The sequence below is a fragment of the Mugil cephalus genome, chromosome 6 (genome assembly GCF_022458985.1).
Source record: "Mugil cephalus isolate CIBA_MC_2020 chromosome 6, CIBA_Mcephalus_1.1, whole genome shotgun sequence".
In the NCBI taxonomy this organism is placed as follows: Eukaryota; Metazoa; Chordata; class Actinopteri; order Mugiliformes; family Mugilidae; genus Mugil; species Mugil cephalus.
This window is the reverse complement of record NC_061775.1, coordinates 22,974,271-23,001,392: the sequence shown is the minus strand read 5'-3', so window position 1 is coordinate 23,001,392 and position 27,122 is coordinate 22,974,271. Positions and strand designations below refer to the sequence as shown.

The window sequence follows — 27,122 nt, the reverse complement described above, 5'->3', positions numbered from 1 at the left end:
TTGCACATATAAGGAGCACTCCTAAAAACCACTTGTAAAAAGAAAGAAAAAACATGAAATAAATATAAGCATTATCCAGTAAAGTCTAAATAAACAGTGTTTTCTAGTGGTTTGTGAAACAAGACTTAGACTTAGATAGACTTTCCACAAGGGAAATTACTTGTTCATAGTAGCTTAGTTGAACATAAAAGATACACTCTTAAAAATTATTAGTAAAAACAAAAGAAAAATAAGATAAAAATAAAATAAATATAAGTATTAGCTAGTAAAATAAAATAGAAAGTCTAAATTATCAATAGCGTATGTCTACTTTCTAGTGGTTTTTGCAAAAAAAAAAAAAAAAAAGCAGATTTATTAGAGCAAATAAAGGTTTTCTTACTCTTCATCTTAAAAAATGTGAACCCTGTGCAATGGAACCCCGATTAATCAATTAGCATCGTGTGCATTTTACAATTGAATCAGAGCTGAAGCCATTGGGACAGACTCGCTGTCACTCGAGAAAACTACCGTCAAATGCTTTAATTGTATTTGCGGCTCGGTCTTAGCCCCGCCTCCGGCGCCCTCCGATTGGCCGCTTTCAAGAGAGGGTTAAAAACCCGGCCCTCTGATTGGCCGCTTCCGGGAGAGGTTAAAAATCCGACCCTGTGATTGGCCGAGCCAGCTTTCTGTTTTGGTTGCCTGCCAGCGGCCGTCTGGAAGGGGAGGGGGACCTCGTCTGCCTTCCGCTTCTGGGCTGGATTGACACACAATGAGGAGCAGAGGCCGGGGAGACGCTCCACAAACGCCGCTGTAAATAAATACAACAATCACGGAGGCCGGAGGGAACATGGAGAACCAGGTACAGTGGCTTTTGTGTCTCTTTCCGGGTTCGAACTTTTTTTTTTTCTCTCGGTGAAAATGGCTGCAGGCTGCGCGCCGCCGGCAGGGCAGGAATTGGATCTTCTGTTCAGCTAGAAAAAAAAAAAAAAAAAAAAAAAAAAAAAAAAAAAAAAAAATGCTCCTGCTGCTAATGAACTCGTAGTTGTTTGGCTCTGGAGCTATGCGCTGGCCTCAGTCTACTACCACACCATTCAGCATGGAGCCACACAACCGGGCGCACAAAGAAGCCCCCACACCTGGTCTCTGCTCTGCCCCGCCGCCTTTAAACACCACATGGAGGCTATTAAACACCCCCCCTCTCACACACACACGGCCACTTTAAGTCGAGGTTTTGTGCAGCTAAGCTAAGCTAAGCTAATGCACCTACCAGGAGGAGTGTCGGCCCTCGGCTAAAGGCTAAGGAGCCGCTACGAGGCGCCGGGGAAAAAGATTCGTCCTCTCCAGGTTGGTGAGGAGAGGCGGGGTGTTGCCTCCTCCTCTCCTTAGCGGCCCTGAAACCCCCAGCACACAGGGCTAGTAAAGCCAGGCATCCTACACACAACCTCAGCAAATATCTGTGCATTATTTGCCAACAGTTGGTTAATGTTTAATGCTCGGCAACATTCGTGGTTGTAGGGCTGCAAAAAAAAAAAAAAAAAAAAAAAAAAAAATGCATGCAGCATGCAGTGGTTGAACTTGAATCCCGTTTTTGCAGAGTGTACCAATTTTCTTTTTTTTTTTTTTTGATCTGTGTACATTTGCACAGATTTATGGGCCAATTATGAACGTGCATGCTTTTTTATTTTTGCAGAAAAAAACAGACTGTTCAGTGGGTTCAAGCAAAATTACATATCTGCTGTAAACTGTAAAAGGAGATACTGCTGCAGAGTGGGTGACTCTCCAAATGCCTGAGGTTGTTCAGGACTGTATTTCAGATGGCTAGGCCACACACACACACACACACACACACACACACACCCATGGAAAGTGGCTCAGCCGCTTTCTTGGAACTTGTCTCCATTCACCGTTGGGCCCTTTGAAGTTTTTAACTCTGACTGTGAAAGTGCATCCAGAGGAGCTCTTCTCTGCACAAGTTAAAAGGAGATGGTAGCTGCTCCTCTGTGATGCATGTGACCTTTGTTGCATCTCAGGCGCTTTCTTCTTTTTCGGTGTGTCCGTCTGATTCTGCGTTAATAAACGTTTTTAATGTGCACTTCTCCTGCTTCAGAGGGAAGTTGTTTTCATTTTAAAGGCCGTAGTTCGTGCCCTATAGATACTGTAATCGTTTCTAATTTAATGTCTGGCCCCCGCTAATGTAAATACGTTCGATAAATTAAATATTATGGCTGTCGCCTGATTCAAATATTTAATCGGGATTTGATCGGACGACCGTCCACAGTTGACCAGGAGTTAAAATCTTAACACTTTTCCCCCTCGCTCGCTGTAACAGCCCTAGTTGTAATGTTTACTTCTCGTTCAGAGAGGAGTTGGTACGTAGTCAAGTGGTTCCTCTCATCGTGTCTGGCCTTCACTAATACAAATAAACTTGACGAATTTTGAAGATTAGGGCCGACAATTGATTCGGAGTTAATGGCACATTTGTCCACAGTTGACGAGCAGTTCGTTGCAGATTTGGTGCACGCTTTTTTTTTTTTTTTTTTTTTTTATACTTGTTTCATGGCATCAGCTCAGACAGATCTAGTTTTGACGTCTCCCTCTCAGTGGGGCAGGTTTGTTTTCATTTTTAAGGCTGTAGTTGAACCAATAGTTTCTGATTTAATCTCTGCCTCACTAATACAGATAAACTTAGAATTTTAAGATAAGTAAGTAAGATAACTAATTGTGATTAATCACGTGTTTCTTACTTTTTGTTCCGAGGGGACTTTTTCAGTGCAATATCAGTTGTTTCTGTTATTATGTCCGGCCTCACTAATACAATGTTTAGATACGGGTCATTTGATTAAAATATGCAACAGCACATTTTGTTACTCTCGTAAATGTACAATGACGGGATATTAAAGGTTTCTAGTATTATTGTCAACATGGGAGTGGACAAATATGACTGCAAATCTACATCGTTGTTGTTATTATTGTTAAAATATTCTCAACAAATGGCCTCAAACATGGTGGATGCTCAACAAATATGCTGCATCTGCGTTGCTAACATTTAGTGTGGAGGTTTCTCTCTCTGCATCTGATGTGCAACGCTAATCACAACGATGGTAAACTTTGCTCTCGTCGTTTCTTTCTGCTCGCCAGATGCAAAGTTGGTGTCGGCTCGCCTCCTGATCTCCAAAACTTTGTGTCATAATCTCAGGACTTGTGTGCGTTAATCACGCGTCAATAAAAGAAGCGGCATTAACCCTCTTAAAACCGAACAGATGAGGGTTTAGGGTTAGATCCCAGTTTGTGCCGTCAGAAAGACTCATAACGGTTTCTGGAAGGTGAGATGCTGCTCTTTAAATCCAGTATGGAGTCATCACGGTAATTTCACTCCTGCTGCACCTACAGGATTATTATATTCTTATGATTTGCAATGAATTGCGTAGATATTGATAGTTCCAGGTATTGTAGGAAAAAAAAAAAAGACAAAAGCACTTACTTACAGGCTGCGATTGCGGCTGTGATCCATCGGATGCAAGACCACTCGCATGGCGAACAGTTTTTATCCATCTGCAGTGCGTCTGCTCGACAATTCTTGCCCCCCCTCACCAGTGAACACATCAAACCCACCACCATCCCACTGTAAATGTTCCTTTTGATTATTATACAGTGATTATATTTTTGTTTTATCTTATTTCATATATTTTTTTATGCAACAAACACCAAGGCAGATATATACTTGGCAATAAAGTCTTATTCTGACTTATTTATAGTCGAAATAAGCAAAAAAAAAAAAGTCCAGGTGGACATTTTGAGCCGTAACGATTTAAATTAACTGTATGAACTTTGACAGCCCTTGTCTTAACGTTTACTTTCCATTAAAACAGTTTGAGAGATGAACAGTTTAAACGAAGTTTACGTCTGCGCCCGGTTGGACTGTTGTGGCAGTTTTTTCTCGGATTAGTTGAGGAGAATCTGAATGTTTCATTGTTGCGTGTTTTTAATTTTAATATCACTTACCGCTTTCGTACGTGGCCGGTGAAGTAGGGTCACGACTCCGACTTACTTTTCTTGTTTCTACGCTGCAGTTTGGGTGACAGGATGAGTGGTTGTGCAGCTTTTCTTTAATCCCCAAACACTCGTACACACACACACCCTATTTCCAATACTCACTTGTTTTCTTTGGGTGCTGCGGACAGACTATTTATGACTCCCCCGTGGCTCTCGGGGATTGACCACTTTCCAATACAAGTAACCGTTTCACCCCTGCCGGTGTCGTCTCGTTGATGGACTTAGCTCGGAATTTAGCTCCGGCCAAACGGATTGCCCGTTCATGTGTGTCATCTCCTAGGAAAACTTTCTGACTTTTATTTTAATCGTTTAATAGCTGGAGGAGATTAACTTAGTCATGAGGGGTGTTATTTACACGGCAGCTGGGAGTTCATTGTTTTCATGGGAGCCAGTGTGTCTGCCAAAATTTGTATTTCCCTTCAATTGGAGCACCGTGTTGTGAGATGGAGAGAGAGCGAGAGAGGACATGCTCACATCTTTTAAATATTAGCCGCTGTGTGGCATTTGTTTTTTTGTATCCCGTGCGTTGCCTTTGATAGACTTGGGATGAGTGAGTGTGATTTATTGAGACCAATGTTTTCTTTAGATCTACGTCCATCTCCTCTGGTCCCTTCTTCTGTTCACGTCTTCATTTTTACAGTGTCATGTTGTTTAAACTTTGTCGTTATCGGTTAATGTTGTAGCTTTATTCTACTTGTGTTGTTGAACCTCTCAGGTTTTAATGGCAGGTTTCTTTCTTTCTTTTTTTTTTTATTAAGATCTACATTGGCTTCCACCAAGCGGTCGCTAGTCTTCCTGGGGTCCACACAACAAATTCAGCAACGAAAACAAACAAAAGTTGAAATTACACAATATAACTAAAGCAGAAAACACGTAACAGGTAAAATATAATAATTCAACAAATAAGTGAAGTCACTCTGAGTATAAATCAAACAACAATAACCAAAATAGTCTCAAAAATACAGCGTATAAATGATGCATATGATGATATCTATATCAGACTATAGGAATTTAGGTTTAAGTAGCTTAAAATAAAATGTGTCTGACCCAAAAACCCAAATGATGCGTCGCATACAGCCCACTGCTGTCGGCTAGGCTAGTTAGCTGGTGTCTTCTTGTTGGTTGCTAGCCGCTAGCCTCGGTTTTTCCAGTTGGACTGAGCTTCTAAATGTGTTTTGCCTCCGATCTTGGCACCACGATCTGTAACGTCTCATCCTGTGTAATAATGAATGCTATGTATCTCACTTACGTTGGCATGGAAAGAACAATGGAGAACTAATTGGGCTGCTCAGTTCTGTGCAAGTTGGAGCTTTTTAAGATGTTTCTGAGCTGCACTTGGAAAAAAATGAGAGGGAAATACTCCGAACGTGACAAAACGAGAGGTTGAACAACGTCATTCACGGCAGAGGATGGAACACAAGCAGAGCATCTCCTTGAAATTGAAACGCTCTTTCTCATCTTCAGAACAATGTGATCAGTTTGATCAGACCAGGACGATAAATCATCTAACTTAATACATAATAATTACCAACTCAACAAATTAAGTGCTCCCAAATAGAGTGGATTTAGTTTTCGTGATGTTTAACACTAATTTGTTCATTCTTACCCGTTTGGTTATTGTATTTAACTCAACCTGAAGCTTCTCCCCCGGCTCAAGTAAAGAAGGTGACGGACAGAACAAAGTAGACGTCCTCCTTGCTCTCTGTGAAAATGTCTCTACCTGTCTCCATTTGTTTCAGGTTGAGAGGATTAGTTAGTTAATAATTTAGTTCATTGATCTGCAGCCCCGGTCGTTTTTCTACCAAAACCACTTTAAACATATAAAGATTATCTGCCTTTCTGAGTTTCATGTTGTTTGTAAATTGATGTTTGGACAAAACGAGACTCCTGAAGATGAACCTGAAGTTCCCAATGCATTTGTCACTTAAAGTTAACTAGTGGCAGCCATAAATTTGTAGATTAAACTATATTTTGTGATTATTTCAATCATTTCATCGTTTTGAGTAAATTTCTCTGCAAACATTTGCTTTATACCAGTGTCTGAACTGAGAGTCTGTTTTATTTCGCTGTAAATCTGTGTGTTTAAATGTTTAAGCCAAAGCTTTACTCTGGTAAAATTGCTAATTAGCGCCTTAAATTAATAGTAAACAGCATCATGAGAGAGAACTCTTGTTTGTAAATGAATATTTTTATCTGTGAATTTTTTTTCTGTCTCGTTTAAAATCACTTGGAATCAAAAGCAAAGCAACAAATTCACAAACGAGAGGCAGGAACAATATGAATAATCTCCATTCATCGTTAATCGTCGCTCATTAACTTTCTAACAATGAGCTAATCAGCTAATTGTGTCGGCTCTAATTTCTCTGCCACGTTTTTGCATCTTTTGTCTCTTGTTGTTTCGCTTATTGGCGGATACCCCCCCGCTGTGACACGGCTAATTATTCTCTCCTAATCAATTTGTTTTGTCTGTAATTATCCGAATTTATTGCACAGACCATAAAACGCTAATAATAAGTAGATGTTTACAGTTTTCGGCGAAACGGAAAAGATATTCAGTTTGACGTCGTTTGTGACAAATAATTGGGTCATTTTCTGATTGATTCTAGCTGTTGTTTTTATGCTTTGAGTTTGTTAATGTCTTTTTTTTTATTTTATGATGTAGCTTTGCTGCTAGGTTCATTGTCATCCTGATTTTTACCCGTCGCGTTCCTCATTTCATGGGTTCCCCGGGTAGAGCTGGTTGGTTGCTGCTGGTCGGTCGGACTGACTCCACGGCTGCTCGCTGTGGGTGTGGTGGAGTCTGGACTTTAAGGGCATTAATGCCCCAGAATGGCCGGGCATCGCGCCAGGCAACGGAGAGAGAGAGCGAGAGAGAGTCAACTGGAGAGTGCCAGACCAGCTCATCTCAATCCTGTCTCCTCTAATCCCCCCACTCAGTCCCAGCTCACGAGCTGCTCAACACTGGGGCCAAATCCCCACATTCTTCAGTCCTCCCCTGGACATAAAGTGCCTTTCTGTCCCCCCTCCTCCTCCTCCTCCTCCTCCTCACCACCACCACCATTACCCTTCTTTCCCTCCTGCACTCCATCTCCACAGCCTCCTCACTCAGCCTCGTCCGTTCAGGGCAGTCGCCACCAGCGCGGTTTTCATTTGCGCGGCGGCTCCGTCCGCCGTCATTGTTCTTGGCAGACGGAGGCAGCCCCAAAGACGTGCCCCTTCTTCTGGACAAACCTTTTTTTTTTTTTTTTTTTGAGATCCATCGCCTCGGGCAGCTAATCGCTCCCATTCCACCGGGAGTCTCCTGACATCAGTCCAGCTTTGTGTTTGTCTCCTCTTGACTATCAAGTCCTCGCTCTCAAAGTCTCAGACTCTCTCTGAGGTTTTTTTTTGTTCAAGGTGGAACCGATGAATAACGGCTCCTCGGATTAATCTCGCCACCGGCTTTACTTAACGTTTATTTCGTAGCATGCTTCAGTCTACGAGGCGTCAGGATTTATCTCTGACGTACAGTCATGTTCATAATGGGCGGATATTGGCAAGGACTTCATGACACTTTAATTGTTGCAAAATTCTGTTTAGTTCACTGAGAAATTTTAAATGCAACTTAAAATATAAGGTGCATCAGATGACATCAGTGACAATTCATTGAACAAACTGTGTCAGAAACAATATTATTTTAAATGATCTTGTCCAGAAAAAGTGGATCAAGTTTCTTGCCACTTCAATGTCAAAACACAGTTTGCAAACTTCCTACTCTTTGTCCAGTTTATTAAGCTGACGTGTCTCTGGGCGTCAGCTTTGAATTTTGATGGTGTTTCAAGTTTTGCCGCCGCCACCGCTTCTGCAACGCTTCTGAAACGCCACGCAGCAAAGTGGCTTTTTTCTTTTAAAATCGATATGGAGACGTTCAAAATCGATATCGTATCGGAAGAAAACTTATCGCGATATGTCGCCATATCGATATTTCTTCCCACCCCTGTTTTATTGTCATTGTATCGTGTATAACGAGAGTGAAGCGTTTTTCCTTATCAGTGCAAACACAGAGTAGATACAAAATAGTGCAAAAGGAACTATTTACAGAGAATTGGAAACATAAGATATAATATAAAAAGAAATGTGAAAATATATTACAGGTACATTGCATATTTTGTTACACATCGTGCTTCATGTTGATGGGTGGGGTTGTTGCATGTGACAGTTTTTATCATCAGGCAATCTGACCAATTAATTATGAATTCTGTAAAACGAAATGAAAGGATCAACAGTTTGTAAAGAAACACTGGAAAAACGCAAATGTGTTGCGTGTTTTTGATTCAAAACACAACTTAAAGTATCAGTTATTGAAACAGATGCAGTTTAATGCATCAGCTCTGTGTTCGTTGTGTAGTTTAATCTGACGCTGCGTCTGATTTTGTGACATGTTTTTGTCCGTTGCAGCGTTACGTTGGGAGTGGTGCTGCATGTGATAATTATTTTCTCAATAATTTTGTCTAAACTAAATTGATAACGTTTGATAACGTGTTGCTCAACATTCAGAAACACAAACTCATCATTGATGAATTTACTCAATATATTAATCTTTTCACGTCCACGTCAGCCACTTTAGTGACATTATAAACAAATATAAAACTAATTAAGATATAGAAGAGATGATCAATTTAGCAATTAACCTGCAAGAAGCTGGTTTCTTTAATTCATTGTTGTTTTGTTTTGGTTTTCCAGCGTCTAAAATATCAGAACCTGTTGCTTTTCTTAATCTGATGTGATTATAAAACTAATGTTTTGGATAAAACAAATCACCTGAAGTTGTCACTTTTTCATAAAACAGTGTTTGTTTGTTTATTCTCAATCTTTACAGAACAAATAATAACCGGTAAATATGTGAAACCTTTGGATTAGATTAATATAAACATTACGTACGTGGAACATTTCCTGACCTGAACTGAGTGAGTTAGAATCGGAATAACTTTATTGTCATTACAAAAAAAAATATACAATAAAATTTGCTGTATTACATCTGTTTAAAAGGTTAAAAAGACAGAAACATCAGCACAGACGTGCATTCAGAATAAATAATGAATGAGTTTAAAAATCCAGTGTTAAAAACATCAGTGCTTCCAGAAACTGTTTCAGAGTCTTATAATGATTTAGCTGCTCTGGTTGACGGCCCAGGGGCAGGTATGGACATCGTTAAGGTTTTATCTGATACTGGCGCCAAACTGGTACTTTTGAAATGATGCTGGCGTTTAAAGAATGAAAACATACTAAGTTAGTCCCAGAATGGTGCCTTTTCCATTTTTAAGGCATTTTGTGGCGTGCACATTGAACACAATATTCATTTAAATAATATAAATACAAATTAACTTCTTGCAGGCTATCAAAGACTGTACTTTTTTAAAAAATCTTATGCGTCGTCAGATGTTTAATCAAATTCCAGGTGTTACCTCCTTTGCACAATATCTCCTTTGAGCACTTGTTGCATTTTTTGAGTCAAACTTTTGACCGTTTGGTCTTGTGGCATTTTGAAGGTTCACTACCATCCATGAAGTAATAGAGCTAAGGGGCCGCCAATTAAAAATTCAGTGGCATCGAAATCTGCGTTGCTTTTCAGTCTGGTTACCAGCGTTTGCATCAGCACCGGTGCCATTATGGAGCATCGGTGCCCATTTACCCAGGGGTACAAACTGTTTTTGAGTCCTCTCTATGTTCTTCACATTAAATGTATGACATTCACTTCGCACAGATGCTCCTCACTTTCTTGTAAAATCATTTGCAGTAGTTAATTTTTTTTTTATATATATATAATTCTTCCCATTTTCAGTGCACGGTGCAGGTAAAGCTGGAGCTAGGCCACAGAGCTCAGCTGAGGAAGAAGGTCACGTCAGAAGGCTTCACCCACGACTGGATGGTCTTTGTCCGAGGGCCCGAGACCGGCGACATCCAGCACTTTGTAGAGAAGGTCGTCTTCCGCCTGCATGAGAGCTTCCCCAAGCCCAAGAGAGGTAGGACGGAGCGATATCGGCGTGCAAACATGGGGACGACGGGGACGGTGCTCGCCGGCTTTATTTTATTATGCAGCGTTAAACACAATAAGGAAGAAGTAAAGCAGCATAAGGATAAAAACACGCTCATAAACGAGAGGTTTGAATTAATAAATGTATTCAGAATTTAATCAATTTGTAGTTAAAGTTGTTACGGTGCAATAAGAGGAATCCGTTCATCATTCTTCTCTTGACATTTTTCTGTTTTTATTAATCAGTTCACATAAAAGACGCTTAGGAAAAAGCTTGTCGCTGCCTTTTGTCGTATTGCAGAGTTATCGCCTTATTTCTCTTTGATCTAACGTTTTTAAAATTATAGCATCGATTTCCACTGATAAATAATAATGTGAATAAAAGCCTTGCCTTTGCCTTTGTGTGTCTGCAGTATGCAAGGAGCCTCCGTACAAAGTGGAAGAGTCGGGCTACGCGGGCTTCCTCATGCCTATTGAGGTTTACTTCAAGAACAGGGTGAGAACGACTGGATGCTGGTTTATTTTATTAATTATCTTTATGTCCTGGATTATTTGGTTTTGTACCTTGTGTTGGATCCCAAACAAGCGTGTATGGTTAGGTCCACTATTTTAGTTTTCTAGCTGAAAACATGCAGAAGCTGCAGTTTTATAACAATATAAACCGACTGTATATTAAAAATCTCCGTTGCATGTGAACTGGGACAAGAACCACATTCAGTTGCATGTAAACGCACCAAGTGACTCTGACTGAAATCGCAGCAACAGGGAGAAGAAAGAGAAGACGTCTGGGTAGTGGATGGTTTGTGGCGGCTGAGGGACGAGATGGAAAAAGATAGGAAAGTTACGTCGGGCCAGTTACTGCGGTCTGCGTCTCCGGGACGCTGTGGTTGTGTACAATACAAACCGGCGCCATTGATCTGGACTCAAGACTCAAGCTGTGTTTATTGTCATTTCCACAATGTTTGTGCACAGCTATAAATCTGAGCTTAAAGAGAACTCGCACAAGCTCACAAGAATCCAGGTTAAAAAAATATATATATATATATATGTTTTTCCAGCCTTAATCAACTTGTGTTAATCAGGTTAATTCCTTAATTGGATTAAGAAAACCAGGTTCCCCTTTTACTTAATGTGTCCGGAATCAGGTTATGGCCCAAAACCGGCAAATAATCCGATTACTTAAGTGCACATAAAGATAGTGATGGCCCTGAACCTCTCGGTTTTGTGAATATCTCAGTGCTTGATTGTAAAACACTCGTGACGTAGAGACACTTTGTCGCAACGTACGCTTTTATACCGTCTCCCATTCAAAAGACAGAGGAAAGAAAGAACTTTACTCCGGTTACAAGATGAGGCCAATGTTAAAGAGGTGCGCGTACATTAATGTACCATCATCTCCCGCTTTATAATATTAAACCACTGGACCTCATCCAACTGTTCTACATCCTCCTTTTATGTGCAATTAACCTACACGGTGTAGTCAGGAAGATCAGGAAAGCACTCAGAGGGGGAAGTGAAGTGGAATGTAAATATCAGCAACCATTAATCCGTCATCACACTTCCAGAAATACGCCTCAATGCACTTTCCTCTGCTTTTGTTATTTGTCCCCTCTCGTCCACAACTCCACAGCGTCTCTCTCAGGAATGTGTCTTATCAGCGCGCCGGGTTTCAGCTGTGTCTGTTTTATTGAATTTCAGGGTCCATTCTTTCAGCCCTTTATCGCGCGCTGTGAAATGTTTAAGGCACCGACTGAATGTAAGCGCAGTGTGAGAGATGTCGTTAAAAACGGCCGTAACCGTCGTCCCTCTTCTCTCCGTCTTTTCCTTCAGGAGGAGCCCAAGAAGGTTTGTTTCAACTACGACCTGTTCCTCAACTTGGAGGGCAACCCGCCGGTAAACCACCTGCGCTGCGAGAAGCTCACCTTCAACAATCCCACCAAAGAATTCAGGAGAAAGCTGCTCAAGGCTGGAGGGGTGAGGCTGTCGGACACACAGGTCCAACGACCGAAGGACTAAATGACTCAGTGTGTCAACAGTGTACGCTGCAGGGAACAATAACAGCTGATACCATGTGTTGTATTTTAACCACAAACTGTCAAAGTAGAGCTGTGAAGTGGGAGGGGATGTAAACTCTTAGAAGTCGTCTTCCGCTTTCTGCAATATCTTAATCTCGGTTTAACCGGCCTCCAGTCTGAGGCGGCTCTGCAGGCCCTGAAAAGTCTCAAAAGAATGAATGAAAGTCATTTATTTCAGTTAGCGTCAGAAATCTTCACACAATTGCAAACAGACACAATGAATAAGCATAGATTATACGTTTGAACGGTTGTTTTCTTTTTTCAAATCGAAGTACAAAATAGGCATAAATACACGTAATATAAAAACATGGTACATATATATCCATGTATACATACATGCACATGTACCTGCACACACATTACAGGCCAAAAGTTTGGAAGCAACTTCCAAGTTTCTGTTCACAAAACCTTTCTTAAAAAAACAGCTGTGAGTTACATGTATTCAGGGATGCATTTACTGCATGATCAGACTTTGCTTTTATTAATGTGAAACCATTTTCCTCAATTTACGTTCAGGTGAACGTTGAGAACGTCAGAACATTTCTGAATAAACGTCAGCAAAAGGAAAGAAGAGCTTAGTTTTTTTTTAGAGGTTGAGACGATTTGAGTCGTAACTTTAGTGCATAACTAAAAAAACAAAAAACAAATCAGTTTGCATTATTCACTTTAACTCTTTGGCTTCATACAAATATCTGTTGTGGAACGAATGCCTCGTGTATGTTGTTAAAGCCAGAGGAGGTTTCTTCGAAGAAAGCAAATCTAAGCAACATAATAATAATCATGTTTGTTTTGATGTATACTAATAAAACTCGCCTCCAAACTTTTGGCCTGTAGTTTACGTAGATACACGTTTGTACCCATGAACAGAAACATTTATATGTTTACATAGACTGAGCAGATCTCAATCAAAAACAGAATAACAGAGAGAACTTTTAGAAGGTTTTAAAAACATATGTTTTCTTAACAAAGCTGGATTGTGTCCACAGACGTCTGCTCAATCCCTACGCTGAAAAATAATTGGAGTCTTCTGACAGTAAATAAAATTATAGGATTAATATAAGATCAGATTCATGTGTTCATGCTGGAAATGTAACTGAAGAAGAAGAAGAAGAAGATGGTTGTAGTTTCTGTCGTGTTTTGAATTAATTTCATTGCGGGGCTGCACAAGATTTGTCTCGTGCAATAAATTACTGTGTTTATGTGCTAGAAATATAATACGAGAAGAAGGAAGAAGTTTCTTTTCTCTCAAAATATAAATATAAAACTGAATGAATTCAGTGGAAGAAGATGACGCAGTGTTTCCGCCTTCGTTCATTCTTCTTTTTCTTTTTAAAAGTCTTAAACAAAAGAATGTTATGTTATTTAGGGCGGGGTGTCGTTCCTGATTTATTTAGAGAAGTTTTGGTTTTCAAAGTATTTGACTAAAATGAATGTTTTCATTATTTCCAGAGATTTGTGCTATTTCCACCATATTTTACCTTTTAGCTCTTGTGTATGTCTTGGCTCTTCCCTCGTTACGTGGTCTCGAGGCGCCTCTTTCACAAGATTCCTAACGGGAAGCTGCAATGATAAAGTGTTTATTTAAAAAAAAAAAAAAAAGAAGAAAAAAAGTAATTTATGAATCGATATCAGATCTTTTAAATCAGGAAATAGTTTCTTTTTTAACCCGTGTTGGAGAGAGATCGGTTCCTCCTTACGATTGTCTGTTTAATTGCAGGTGCTGGTGGTTCCTGAGGGGGCTGAAGCCGTATCGAGACCCAGTCCGGACTACCCGATGCTCCCCACCATCCCCCTCTCTGCCTTCTCAGACCCCAAGAAGACCAAGACCACTCACCCGTCAAAGGTTGGTCGACCCCCCCTCCATCCAAAAAAAAAAAAGCATCTTTTCTTTTCTCATTGATCGATAGAAACAGGTTTTACAAATGAAATACCATTAACACAATCATTAAATCGGTCTTCAGGCTGACTCAGGCTTCTAATCATTACCAGCTGCTTTTTTATTTATTTATTTTTGTGCAGAGTTACTGGAGAGGGGACATATCAGGAGAAAACAGGAAACTGATCCCTGTGTGTTTTCCAGAGTTGCCTCAGTTGTTCTGTTCAATAAGAGGCCACTACAGCGTCGTTTAACACATTCATTCTGAAATTATTTACTACAAAACTACATTTTATCATTTCATCAAATGCATGTTTCTGCATTTTACTCATCCCTCCGTCCAGTTGTGTCCATCTGCAGACGAAGTAAGCGAGAGAAGCCTCTGATTGAGTCGTCTCTCACAGAAAACAAGAGACACTCTTATACATGTATCAGGTTTAATAGTGTCGGTTTGAAAACCTGGAAGTGGGTGGAAATACGCTCTATTAAAAGCTGCTCCCGGGAGTGTGTGGTGGGTTCGGTTTTGCTCTTTCATGTTAAGACTGTAACACAACCAGAGTAGTCTGTAGTAGTAGTAGCTGCTAAGTGTTGGGTGATTAGATTAGATTTATGTTGCGGGAAATTCGGTGTCCAGTGGCTTCATCATAAAGACACAGATATGAAAGATAAATAAGGAAGTTATATAATAATATGAATGTATAATGCTCAAAAAAATAATTTATACAAAAATTACTGTCGGTCATTTTCTAAATTGCAAAATTTACACTCCATCTTTCTGACAACAGTGACAAAAACGCCAGCTTAGATGATGCCTTCGATAAAACTCGGAAATTTCAGACTTCTGATATCCGAGAAGAATAAGTTTGGTATATTGTCATCGTTTGATGAACATTAACATTTGTGCGGCAGCTATTTTTTATTTATTTTTTTATTTTGGAAGCAGTAATTTTTGAGTTTGACAACTAATTTTTTTATAGCTCCTTTTTTCCCAAGTTGTCTTAAATGCAGCACCAGCTGGATCTCAAACAAGTTGTCCACCCCCGCACCCTACTTCTGACTGGCTAGTGACTTAAGTTTGTAGAGGGAAAGCTGCGTTACTCTCATTCTGTTGGTAGATGAGCTCAATGAACTGCGCCAACCTGACAACATCCTTCATCATTGTATTTTTTTCTAAACGCCACATGCTGGATTTCTGGTACAGTGCCAGAATATTTTAAGCCATGCATATTGTACTGTAATGTAGGGAGACACACTCCCAATACTGGTTAAAAACTGGTTAAAAAGTGATGGTGAGCTCAGATCAGATCCCCCTGTGATGGACCCCAGGTTGGGAACCACTGGTGTAGAAGGTGGTGGACATAGTCCAATAGTCCAGAGTTTGTTTTAAGGTCGTTTAATCTACCACTGACGTCAGCAACTCTTTTTTTGTGACGTGTCCTTCTTCTTAGAATTGCCTCCCCAGGACGCCAGTGATAGTCCGGTAGAACATGTCCTCTTGAGGAAATGGAGACGGATCTGAGCTTTTTTTTTTTTTGGTATACGGAGTGTATGTTAGTCGACCCAGGTACTTGTAGGTCTGAACCACCTCCACGATACTTCCCGTTGATGGTTACAGGCTGAAGGTGTGGGCCTGGACCTCCGGAAATCCACCACCACCTCTTTAGTTTTAGTTGTACAGATCCGAAGGTGGTTTTGCTTCTCACCATTAGACAAAGTTAGACACTAGATTCTTGTCTATCCCTGATACACACCACAGTTCAACAGCAGAGGTAATGGTTTGCTATAATTAAATGTATAGACAGTTCGTGAGCTACATGGTGTGAGCTGCACATATGTATAGTCTGTATAAAAACAGGCTCTCACTCAATAGCATTTAATAACACTCTGCAGCCAGGATAGTGTTGCCAGGTTTAAAATAAATAAATAAATAAATAAATACTGTATTCCTCTGAAGCCTCGTCCATGTCCTGCAGCTCAAGTTCTAATATCTCTTTGTTACCGCAGCTGATTCTGTTAAAGCTGCCGTTAGCTGAGTGTGTTGTTGTCTGTCTCCCCAGGAACCCGTCAAAGACGGAAGTGGTGGCGGCGGCAGCAGCAAAGGACCCAAACCACACAAGCTGCCGAAGGATCACCGCGAGCGGCCGCGAAAAGACTCTGAGAGCAAAGCCACGTCCAAGGGAGACAACGACCGAGACGGGAGCAGCAAAAGCGGCCGCGATCCTTCCTCTTCCTCATCCTCGTCTTCAAAAAAGCCGTCGGAGATCAAAGCGAAAGATGAAGTTAAGGTCCTGCCCAAGGCGGCCTTCAAGGAGCCCAAACTCACCCTGAAGGATCCGTCGAAGATGGAGGGCATGTCCCCCAAAGGAGGGGGGGCTGGGAGCGGAGGGGGCGGCGGAGGGGGAGGCGGGGGAGGGCCCGCAGAGTCCAAAGCCCCGGGGAAGCGACCCTCCGCCGTGGAGTCCCCCAAACCCAGCGCCAAGAAGAAGAAGAGCTCCGAGGTGCCGAAGGGGCCGACGAGCGGGGCCTTCTCAGGGACGTCTCCCCGTGTCTCGTCCTCGTCCGCGGCCGGCCAACCCTACGGCGAGAAGAAACACGGCAAGGACAAAGGACGCTGGCCCAAAAGCAAAAACGACGCGCAGGAGCTGAAGGAGCCCAAGAAGCCTCCGGAGTCGGAAGAGTCGAACTCGGAGGACGAAGCGTCGTCGAAGTCGGAGGTAAGAGACGGGAGCTTTAGCAAATCTGAGGATTTCCTTTTGTTGTTCGATCAGCTGATTATTTACTAATTTAATCGACGAATCGTTTGTTAGAAAACAAAGACGTGGAGCTTCCAAGTTAAATGTCTTAACATATGTTTTTATTTGAACGCCAGTTGCAAAACTTAATTCATTCAGTTCGTTCTCTCACAACAAATTCTCACAAATTAAATTTTTTTTTTCCCAACCTTATATACTTTATATACTGATATACGGCACAAATCCTAAAAATATGGTTAACGGTGGGTCAAAACCAAAACAGGAGAAAGAAATGGATAAAAAAACTGAAGAATAGATAAATAAAACGGGGATAAACACATATAATAGACAATTAATAAAATAAATGGAATGGTAAAAACTTATTTGTCCCACAATGGGGGAAATTTCAGTTTGCAACAGCATAAATAGGGGCAGAAAAATAACAAGGATAAAGAGTCGACTGTGTAAAAGATAAATTTTAAGATGAAGAAAAAAATAGAATAGAATAAACAATATACAAGTATTGGCATATTCACAAAAAGTATTGAATTGCAACAAAAATAATTGGATCGTAACAAAAAGTATAAGTGACATAAAGTCAATTTACACACATCACTCCTCCAGCTCAAAAAAGAAACTTATAGTGTGTGTGTGTGTGTATATATATATTTTTTACATATATATATATATATATATATATATATATAATGAAAAGTTTGAGAAAAGCTTTCTGCACTTGAATTTGTGCAGTTGCATCACTTTAACATTAAGCTTTCGGTCATAAGTCATGAGATCACGCTCTGTGTGCGGAACATTTTTGGATTCTTTACTTTTCCAGCACCTTGACAAAGACTCGTCCAGGTTTGAGCTGTGGGCCTCTTACAGATAAAAGTTTGTTTGATCTAAAAATGTTATTATTCCAGCTCTGGCTTTGATCCATTTATCTAGACACACGATAAAGCTTCTCCTGGTTTGACCTAATGTCATAACGAATGTTGGATCTTAAATTCATTCGTGTTGAATTCGTCCTTTTTTTTTTTCCCAACTTTTTCAACTCTGTTCTTTTTTCCTCCTCCTCCTCCTCCACTTGAATTCGTTCCTGTTCTGTTTCTCCTCTCGCAGCAGTCGGCTCAGTCCAGTGCTTCCAACTCCAGCTCCAGTTCTGACTCAAGTTCAGACTCTGATTTTGAGCCGGGGCAGAAACAAGGGCAAGGTACGTTTTTTGGCGTTGACGAGCTGTTAACTCCACCGCTTAGATACACGTCATTCTACAGGATGAAAATAAGGCGTCTAGTCGAAGGGAAATCTGACTGTGCGCTCTTCTCTCAGGCCCGCTGAGGTCCATGGTCGAGGAGATTCAGTCAGAAGAGTCGGACGATGACGACAGCAGCTCGGAGGAAGAGACGCCCATCAAGACCAACCCTCCCAACCGTGAATCTCGGTCAGTCTCCACAAAAAAAAAGCTGGCTAGCGCAATGCTGCTGCTAACACGACAGCTAACTCTCTTCACCTGTGCTTGTGATGATTACAAGAGACACGTTTGAGACATTTGTCCTCATTCCTTTGGTTTTGCGAACCATCCCGAGTCAAGCAGCTGCTTCGACGATTCATTCATTCAGGAAAAAAATAACACATGACCACGATTATAAGTTATTGCCTAAAAAGAAAAAGCAACAAACATGATGAGGTAAATAGCTAAAAAATAAATAAATAAATAGCATAAATAAATAGCATCAGTGGATCTCCGTTTCAACTTTTGTAGAAAGTGCTTTTTTCAAACTATAAACCAGTTTTTAAATTGTGTTGATAGGCCAAGTAAAACTAGACTTATTAGAAATAATTTACCGCACATTTGTTCTTAATGTTGCCGTCATGTTGGTGCGTGTCTGGTGCCTCAACAGTTGTACAAAAATGCGTGATGCGTTACCTTCATTTTAATGGAAATAGTTATAAAATACCTTTGTTGTTTGATTAATTTGTACATAAGCTTTTGAAATTTACACTTTAAATTTGGATTCCAAGTCCTTAAAATGGTTTGATAGACGTGTTTGTGGTTTTCACAGTGAAAAATCGAACTTTTTCCTACTCTGATTTTCTGGTTTTATTCTGGTTTTAGGTCCAGTGTGTTAATACAGTTTGTCATAATGAAAAAAATAATTGTAAAATGACACACGTGATGTTGTGCTGAAAAGAATGAAACCAAACAATGGAATATAAACCGTTTTTAAGATGAAATATAGAAATAAAACCAAAAGTAGTCAAAAACGGCCAATTATACTCTGGACTCCAGAGGGTTAAAGTACTTAATAGATAAGAGGACACTAGTATGATTCTGTCAGTAAATAATGTATCAGCATATGGTTAAATACTGATGCCATCATGTTGATGTATAACCTCCTGAGATCCAAGCATTTGAATGGAAAGCATCTTCTGCAAATTTCTTTAAGATAAGATTATTATCTTTATATATTTGGTATTAGTAGAACATAAGAAGTATAAGAAAAATAAGCATCATCTTTGTTCTGGAAGTAGTTTTTGAAATAAATTATGTGGACACAGGGATTATTTGTGTACCAGAATATAAAACTACTTATTTTAATGCTAAAGCAGAATCGGAAACGATGAAATCCCAACGTCCTCAAACGTGTACATGTAAATTTGTTAAATTTACATGTCGCATCAAACTAGAAAAGTTAAATAAACAAGTGTATTGACCCTTAGCTACCAGTACATGGCAGACAAAGTGTCTCCTTGTAAGGACAACCCTGACCCCGTAATGTCCCCATATGAGGACGCTGGGTCTCAGGAGGATAAGGAGGTTAAGGTGTGTGGTTAGGTTACTATTTCCTCTGTAATCACTAGTGCATCTTATTTACCTTTATGTAGACGCTTCCAGGCTTCAAGTTATAATCTAAGTTTTGTGCATGTCTAAAAATACCCAGACACACATAAAACAGCTCTGTTCTTGGTTCTGAACCTGGCGGTGGAGATGCATGAGAGACAGCCGCTGTTATAATATTACACAGAGTGAAAGTCTGAGATCAGACCTGCAGAGTAGTCTCAAGATTAATTCTTCTGCGAGGTGTGAACACACGAACCTAAAGGTGGTAAGTTAGGTTTGAATTGCCCGAGGCCGTAGGTGTTAGTGTGAGGTCTGAATGTGGTTTTTGCTTGATATTTCCATTACATCAGAAGAATAACAATTTTATGTGAAGCACTTCTTTAAATTTGCCCCGAAGCAATGATACATCTCATAGTTACCAAAAAAAATCAAAATGTTAACTAAGAATTTTTATGCTCTTGGAAATATAAAAAGATTAAAACATGACACATTTATGGCCGACATCTGCAGAACAGTCGAGAAATAATGACAACAGCAATAATGATAACAACAAAGAAATGAAACGCGCATGAAAAGCTTTCCCGTACAGCTGTGCACAGACTTTGAGGACCAGATGTTCACTTTGAGCACAGACCGAACAGAAACTGAAACTCACTAATTAGTTTGCGCTGACGAGACGAGACGAGACGATCTGATATCGACAGGAACAGCCTGTAAGAGGTAAAACATAAACACAACAGGACGGAGGGAGTTCACCAGCCTGAGTGATGACTGTACTCTGAGAGAGTCAATAATCACGAACTGGTTTGTGAGACTGTTGTGGTTCATTTTATACCTGAAACGATATCTGAGGGAACATAATATAATAATATTTTATGACGCTAAAGGTCAGACACTGAGGACCTCCCATCCTCAGGGTAGATCAAACGTTAGTTGATTTTAATTTAAAAAGTTAACTTGAACATGCACATTAATGAGTTTCCCCACAACACCTCCCTGCAGATGTTTCACAATAAGAGCATTATTAAGAAATGAATGGTGCATGCACACTGAAACAGTAGAGGCCTCACAATTTTTAAATGGATGCAGATCATGTTACGTTTGTATTATCTATGTCACATAGTACCTTTGAACAATGCAACCTGGGAGCGAGATCTCTTAATAAAATACGGTAAATTAAACTTTTGATACAGACGTAATTACAGAAAAAGCTCACATTTGAGTAAAATAATCCTGTTTCTATGAATGTCATATGTTTTATTTATTTGTTTTTGTAAAGGATTTTATTTTCATGGACCACTTGCAATTACACCGTAGACCACTAGGGGAGCCTTAATTGCAAAGAACTATATTATGAAACGTTTACGTTTAACGAACTGAATCCTTTTACAAAACATTTTACAAACAACCTGAAATTTCCTCAAAGGCTTAATTTTTTTTATTTACATGGACTTGATTGACGCCAAGTTTTTATTCCACTCGTCTCACACACACACACACACACACACACTTCACTTTTTCCTCCACCGTACAAGTGCATCACTAAGCATGGAGTTAGTCTGTGTGTGAGTGTGACTGACCTCCGACCTCGGCCTCTGTCCCCGTCAGACTCAGCCTGGACAGCGAGAGTGACAGCAGTGACGGCTCGCACCGCCCCAGTCGAGACCCCGCCCCGCCCCCACAGAAACACAGCTCCTCCAACAACAAAGTGAGTCACACGGGCCTCGTTTTGCTCTAATTGATGCATTGACAAAAAAAAAAAAACGGCTTTTATTTGCAGCCAACATTTGCTGCTTGTGTGACTCAGTGGGTCCCGAATACTGACTCTGGTCATAATTAAATCAGATTGAAGAACTCCACAGTCGGTGTGTTTTTAAATGTATTGTTAATGAGAGGCGTTATGTTTTCTGCAGCCGACCAGAATGAATTAGTTTAATCACAGTTTAACAGTATGGTCGTGTTACTCAGTTTTACCTGTGCCAACATGAATATTTCTGTTTTTAATAAGTAAGATTAAGCCTGTTACTTTTACCCATGAGGTTATTAGGTCCAGTTTGAGTCAAATAAAGTCAAACAAGGAACTTTTCGAGACTTCCTGTGTTTTCGCTAGCATTGCTGCAGCACTGAATCAGACCTCCATTTACATTTTAGCTGTATTAATGGCCAGCGATGTCCCAGATAATCTCCCCATGAATCATCGTCCCTCTACATCAATGTTTCCTCTCTCTTTCTTCGCTCCCTCTGTCTCTGGTGTCTGTGCTGCAGGTGTCGGTCCGAAAGAGTCCAGACTCCTCGTTTCGCTCAGAGAAGGTGATGAAGAAGGGATACGACAAGGTAGGAAGGGTAAATCAAACTTTTTATGCTTAAACTCCCTCACACACACACACACACACACACACACACATGCACAGCAGCTTAGTCATTGTTCGACGAGCGCTGAAATGAGTTCAAGATGCAGTAACGACCAGTGAATTGATCCAGCAGCAAGAGCAGCAACGACGACGACAGACTCCGGCCTTTGAACCCAGGAAGAGAAATCCCCCTCTTTTGTCTTTGTAACGAGATTATTAAAGTGATGAAGCGAAGCTGGCTTCATGTCAGACTTTCACACTAAAACATCTGAGTTTAATGGAGGAAAGAAAGTAAAAGGTCTACCAGTGATGTAATGCCATCGTCTACATCTGAAATTAAAGCTATGAACATGTTTCGGTGTAGCAGTGTAATAGTGGACACCTAGTTATCTGAACAATACACGATAAATGTGTATTAAATGGCTGTTTAAATGACATGCTGCCTATGAAGGGTGGTGTTCACAACCTTGTAACTGGACATTTTCAAAAATCTCACAGGTCTTATGCTTCATATCAAACTCGTGAACGCGTGATTATGACACGGGAAGTCGTGTTCGCGAAACGCTTGTAATTCAAATGGCAGCGTTGCTCGTGAGCCGTCAGAGCGCTGCTGCTAAGAAACCGCTGGCTAACAGTTAGCCAGCAAGCTAATAAACTGGTAAATTAATGTTGGAAGTGATCAATATTTTATTCGTACCGTATTATACAATTTTTAATCGCATACTATATATTTATTAGTTATTAATTATATTTATTACACATGGAGTACTATTAAATGCTATTCATGGTGCTGAGTTGCAGCCTGTTTTTATACAGACTATACATGTCTGCAGCTCACAGTATGTAGCTCATGTGATGTCACAGCCGAAGTCTCCATGGTTACGAACAACTGAGCGGCAAAAAGTGACAGTTGAAGATGGAGATTAGCAGCATTAGTTTGAGTCATAGGCTTTAATAGCATCTACATTGTAAAATTTATTTAAAAATAGGAAAGAGCTGTTGTGCGATTGACTGAACCAACAGTTTGAAAAGCGGTCAGAGATATATTTTTACAGATGTCTCCCAAAGAAAAGTTAAGTAAATGTATCGCTGCATTATTAAGAAACAACTGGAATCCAGACACAGAAACCTGGTGTTGTGGTTCACATTTAGTGTCACGTAATAATATTAATTTATGCTGTGTTTCTTTTATGAAGTCAACCCTTAAGTTACTTAAGTTTGTGGATGTTGTTGTTTTGGCGGAGTTACTGTCGACAGTATTTATTTCAGTTCCAACAATAAATACCAATAAACGTAATAAATGTGATCACTCCTCGTCATCCTTTTAACGTCGGATGCTACAGTATCGTATGGCTAACGTTACTCCTCAGTAAAGCTCTTAGCATCTTTTATTTAGCTACATTTATTATAACTGAAGTGAACTAAAACTAACTTAAACTACCTTAAACTGAGGCTAATCCACCTTTCCGTATCCATACCAGTTCGTATGGATCATTGTCGAGTCCAGTTGTCCTTAATTTGATCTGATAATCTACATTCAGTCTCGCTGTATTGTGGCAAAACCCCCACTGGGTTTTTATTGGTGATGTCATCAGACTTTCATCACGTAACGGCCCGACTTCAACCACTAAGTCAGCGGTGCATCAGTTGCTTAGTAGGTTGACATGTCTAATGTCTTCATCAGTTCAGTCCCTCTGTGTTATAAATAGACGCTTGAGCATCTTCGAAATCAGTTCAGATCAGTTTATTTGATTAGCATTTAAGCCCCTCCTCTCAAACTTTACTTTCAATACACGCAAAATACAATGCAGGTCTGTAGAACAGAAAAAAACATTGAGCCTTTTTCTAACATCATTTTTTTCCGCAGTTGATTTGTATAATAATTTGTAATATTTTCGATATTCGATATTTCGACACAAAACGTCCTGTATGGAAGTAACAGGAAGGGAGCAGTAAAGTGTGTATAATCAGTTTAAAGCCAACAAAATCTTAATTCTTACGTAACTACACGTGATAGAAAAACAAATTATAGAGGAGAGCAGTTCATCCACAGAAATTTGAGTCCCTTTTTTTGATTTTATAAACCCTTTTGACCACTCTCTGGTTTAACCTGCAGGCCTACACGGAAGAACTGGTGGACCTCCATCGCAGACTGATGGCATTAAGGGAGCGCAACGTCCTTCAGCAGGTGTGTTTTTATTCATGGTGTTATATCCTGTAGCAGAAATACGGCAGCAGGATAAATGGTTGTAGGGCCAAAAATGTATATCACGGTATTTTTTTTAAATTCTGACCGTATCACGGTATATTACGGTTTTTTTTTTATGCATAATCACGTGTTCACAACATTTTCTACTGGTTGAAAGAGGAATTAATGCAGTACATTGACTAAGGATGGACTATTTTACTGTGATGATGAGCAAATATTGTAGAATAATCCCACTTTAGTAGTAAAACAGGTTTGCATGGCGCCGTGTTAGCATGGAAATCTGGGGATATTTACAGCTCAGATAAAAAGAAAAGAATTAATATGTTATCAAGATGAAATGAATAGAAGCGGTTTTATTTATTTTGACATATTTATTCATATTTAAACATATTTAAACTGTCTGTAATGTCAATAGCAGCACGACTGGTTACCGTAATAACTGTAGTCTGCGCGCACCTTCTTTTTTTTTTTCCTCATTCATAAAAAGCTAAATTTGGGGACAGCTTTAGCCGGGGGACAGGTCATCCAAGGTGAGAACTGTCACCAGAAATTGGGGACGTCTGGCCTAAAAAAAAAAAAAAAAAAAACAACAATGTCTTTTTGTTCTGCCGCTTCGTTTTTTTTGACGTTTCCATCTTCACTACATCTCGCAGTGACGCAGTTGCACCATGCACGTGTTTAGAAGTGCCACATTGAAAATGTATACATCGGAAACGGTGTTATATGCCGGTACATTAAAAAATTAAAATCCCGGTATTCTGTATGACGCCCTGCAGCCCTGCACTGTTGAGATAAACTTTAAAACAGGACTAATTGCCGTTCCTCCCCATCAGATTGTCAACCTGATCGAGGAGACGGGCCACTTCAACGTGACCAACACCACCTTTGACTTTGACCTCTTTTCACTCGACGAGTCCACTGTCCGCAAACTACAGAGCTACCTGGAGGCGACGGCCACGTGACAGGAAGTGGAAGCCGGCGTGTGGACGGTAGCGGCGGCGTCGGCGTCGTCAGAGGACGAGGAAGAAACGAGCCGCCCGTTCACAGGCCTGACTGAGACATGGAACAACTACCACACAAACAGAAACACACAAACAGACACAAGCACACGCGAAGACACAACACCACCTTTACGTGACGCTGGGGAGAAAACTGGAGGAGGAGGAGGAGGAGCAGGAGGAGGAGGAGCAGGAGGATTCGCTGAACTCTGTCTACAGTCAGGATTTTCACTACACATCTCTTGTCTTGAGTCTGTGCAGAGCTGTGGAATTCACCCCACACCCACTCCCTCACCCTCCTGCACTCATATCGCTCCCGCCTCTGCAAACCTAATACTTCCCCTCCTCCTCCTCCTCCTCCTCCTCCTCCTCTTCCTCCTCCTCCTCCCCCTTCACACGCACACTCCTTACTCGGCAGAACACTCCAACTCCCCCAACCCCCTCCTCCACCGTTGTCAGCTGGAGCTCATTTCTCTCCCGACATACTCTTGAGTTGCGTATGTGTGTTGTCGTCTGTGCATATGTGTGTGTGTGTGTGTGTGTGTGTGTGTGCGTGTGTGCGTGTGCGAGCACTGCTGAGGTTAAAGCAGAGATGTTGTCTTTGTGGTTACTGACTTTGTGAAGCTCGAGCACAAAGCCGGTTTCGTTCCTTCCCCGAGCGCACACTCGCACACACGCATGCCAACAAATATACAGATTCTGGTTACACTTTACTCACTTAACCCCCCCCCCCTCCTCTCAACATCAAATAAATGACTAAAGGCACGTGTTACATTGGCAAGAAAGAAAGAACGGAGAGTCGCACGTTGGTGCAGCTTCTCACCGTTCCGATTCTTCTTGACGCATTTGCAGGAATTTATTGAATTTACCCCCACGTTCACATGAGCCTTTAGAGGCTGAAAGATATAAGACACTAAAAACACCTGCAGAGCAAAGCTAGTTGCGTTAGGGCTCTCGGTTCAGACAGGAACCGCTTTTCAGGCAAAAATCATTTTCCGAAAATAAGTCGTCAATCTTGACGTTTGCGCCGACGCCGAAAAGTAAAAGAAAGAAGGGAGACGTGGTGCAGATTAAAGGAAGTTTATCACAACACAATGTGCAATGAATGCAAAAAAAAAACAAACAAATAAAAACGTTGGATTAGGAACAAAAAAAAAAGTTTTAAAAAGTATAAAAAATGTCCCTTTAACCAATGTTTGAAAGTTATAGAACTTGTCTTTATAGGAGAAATTAAGTTCATTATGATCTGTCTTTATAAATGGGGGAGGAGGGGGAGGAGGAGATGGAGGAGGGGGGAGTAGGGGAGTAAAGTGGTACCCAGATCCATGCACATGTTTTCCTCCCAGGTCCTTCCACTAAACACTGTACATGAAGACACTGAGACATGTGCTGTGTGTGTGTGCGCGCGCGAGGTTTTTCTGTTTCTGTCTGAACGTCCGAAAACACATGTTCTGTTGAGTTTAACCCCCCCCTCCCCTTCCCCTTCCCCTTCCCCTTCTCTACATCCTCGCACTGAAAGCTGAGCCTTGACCTCCTACCAAACAGCCCCCCGCCCCCTGCTCCCCTTCCTCCCTTCTCCGCTGAAGGCCCCTCACTCCATCCCTCCTCCTCCTATTCCCCCATATTGGCGTGCATGAAAGGGCTCGACTGCTCGCGAACCGGAGCGGTGGAGGATCACTCCTGAATTGCCTTCTAAGTGGCGGGTAGGGTCGGGTGGGTGAGGGGGGGTCGGGTGGGGGGGGGGGGGGGTTCAAAAAAAAAAGAAAGAAAGAAAGAGAAAGAAAAGGAAAGAAAGAAAAGCCGTGAAAAAGTAGCCATACTTGTCTCCCAGAATCCAAAAATAAGATAAAATAAAAAAAAAAAAATGATAAATAGGGGCCACGCTTTTTTACATTTTATTTTTCTACAAGTGCATTTTGTGTATTTATTCCCAGATTGCGGTTAAAGATAACCTGTGAGCTATGAATGTATATCGCTTTTACTTTTCTACGGCT

At 40.8% G+C, this 27,122-nt stretch overlaps 1 protein-coding gene across 2 annotated transcripts; it reads left to right on the top strand.

Moving 5' to 3' along the window:
* The first annotated feature begins 656 nt into the window (after positions 1–656).
* mllt1a (MLLT1 super elongation complex subunit a) lies at positions 657–26,855 on the top strand. 2 transcript variants are annotated; one of them, XM_047587677.1, is made up of 12 exons: positions 657–838; positions 9,854–10,034; positions 10,459–10,541; positions 11,876–12,019; positions 13,838–13,963; positions 16,054–16,710; positions 17,851–17,941; positions 18,058–18,169; positions 21,179–21,278; positions 21,836–21,904; positions 24,038–24,109; positions 24,964–26,855. In XM_047587677.1, the coding sequence occupies exons 1-12, from the start codon at positions 827–829 to the stop codon at positions 25,090–25,092; spliced, it is 1,776 nt and encodes a 591-aa protein (XP_047443633.1). In that variant the 5' UTR covers positions 657–826; the 3' UTR covers positions 25,093–26,855. The 2 variants fall into 2 exon arrangements, with proteins under 2 accessions (XP_047443633.1, XP_047443632.1); XM_047587676.1 differs by having other exon boundaries at positions 21,836–21,913.
* Positions 26,856–27,122: the final 267 nt, after the last annotated feature.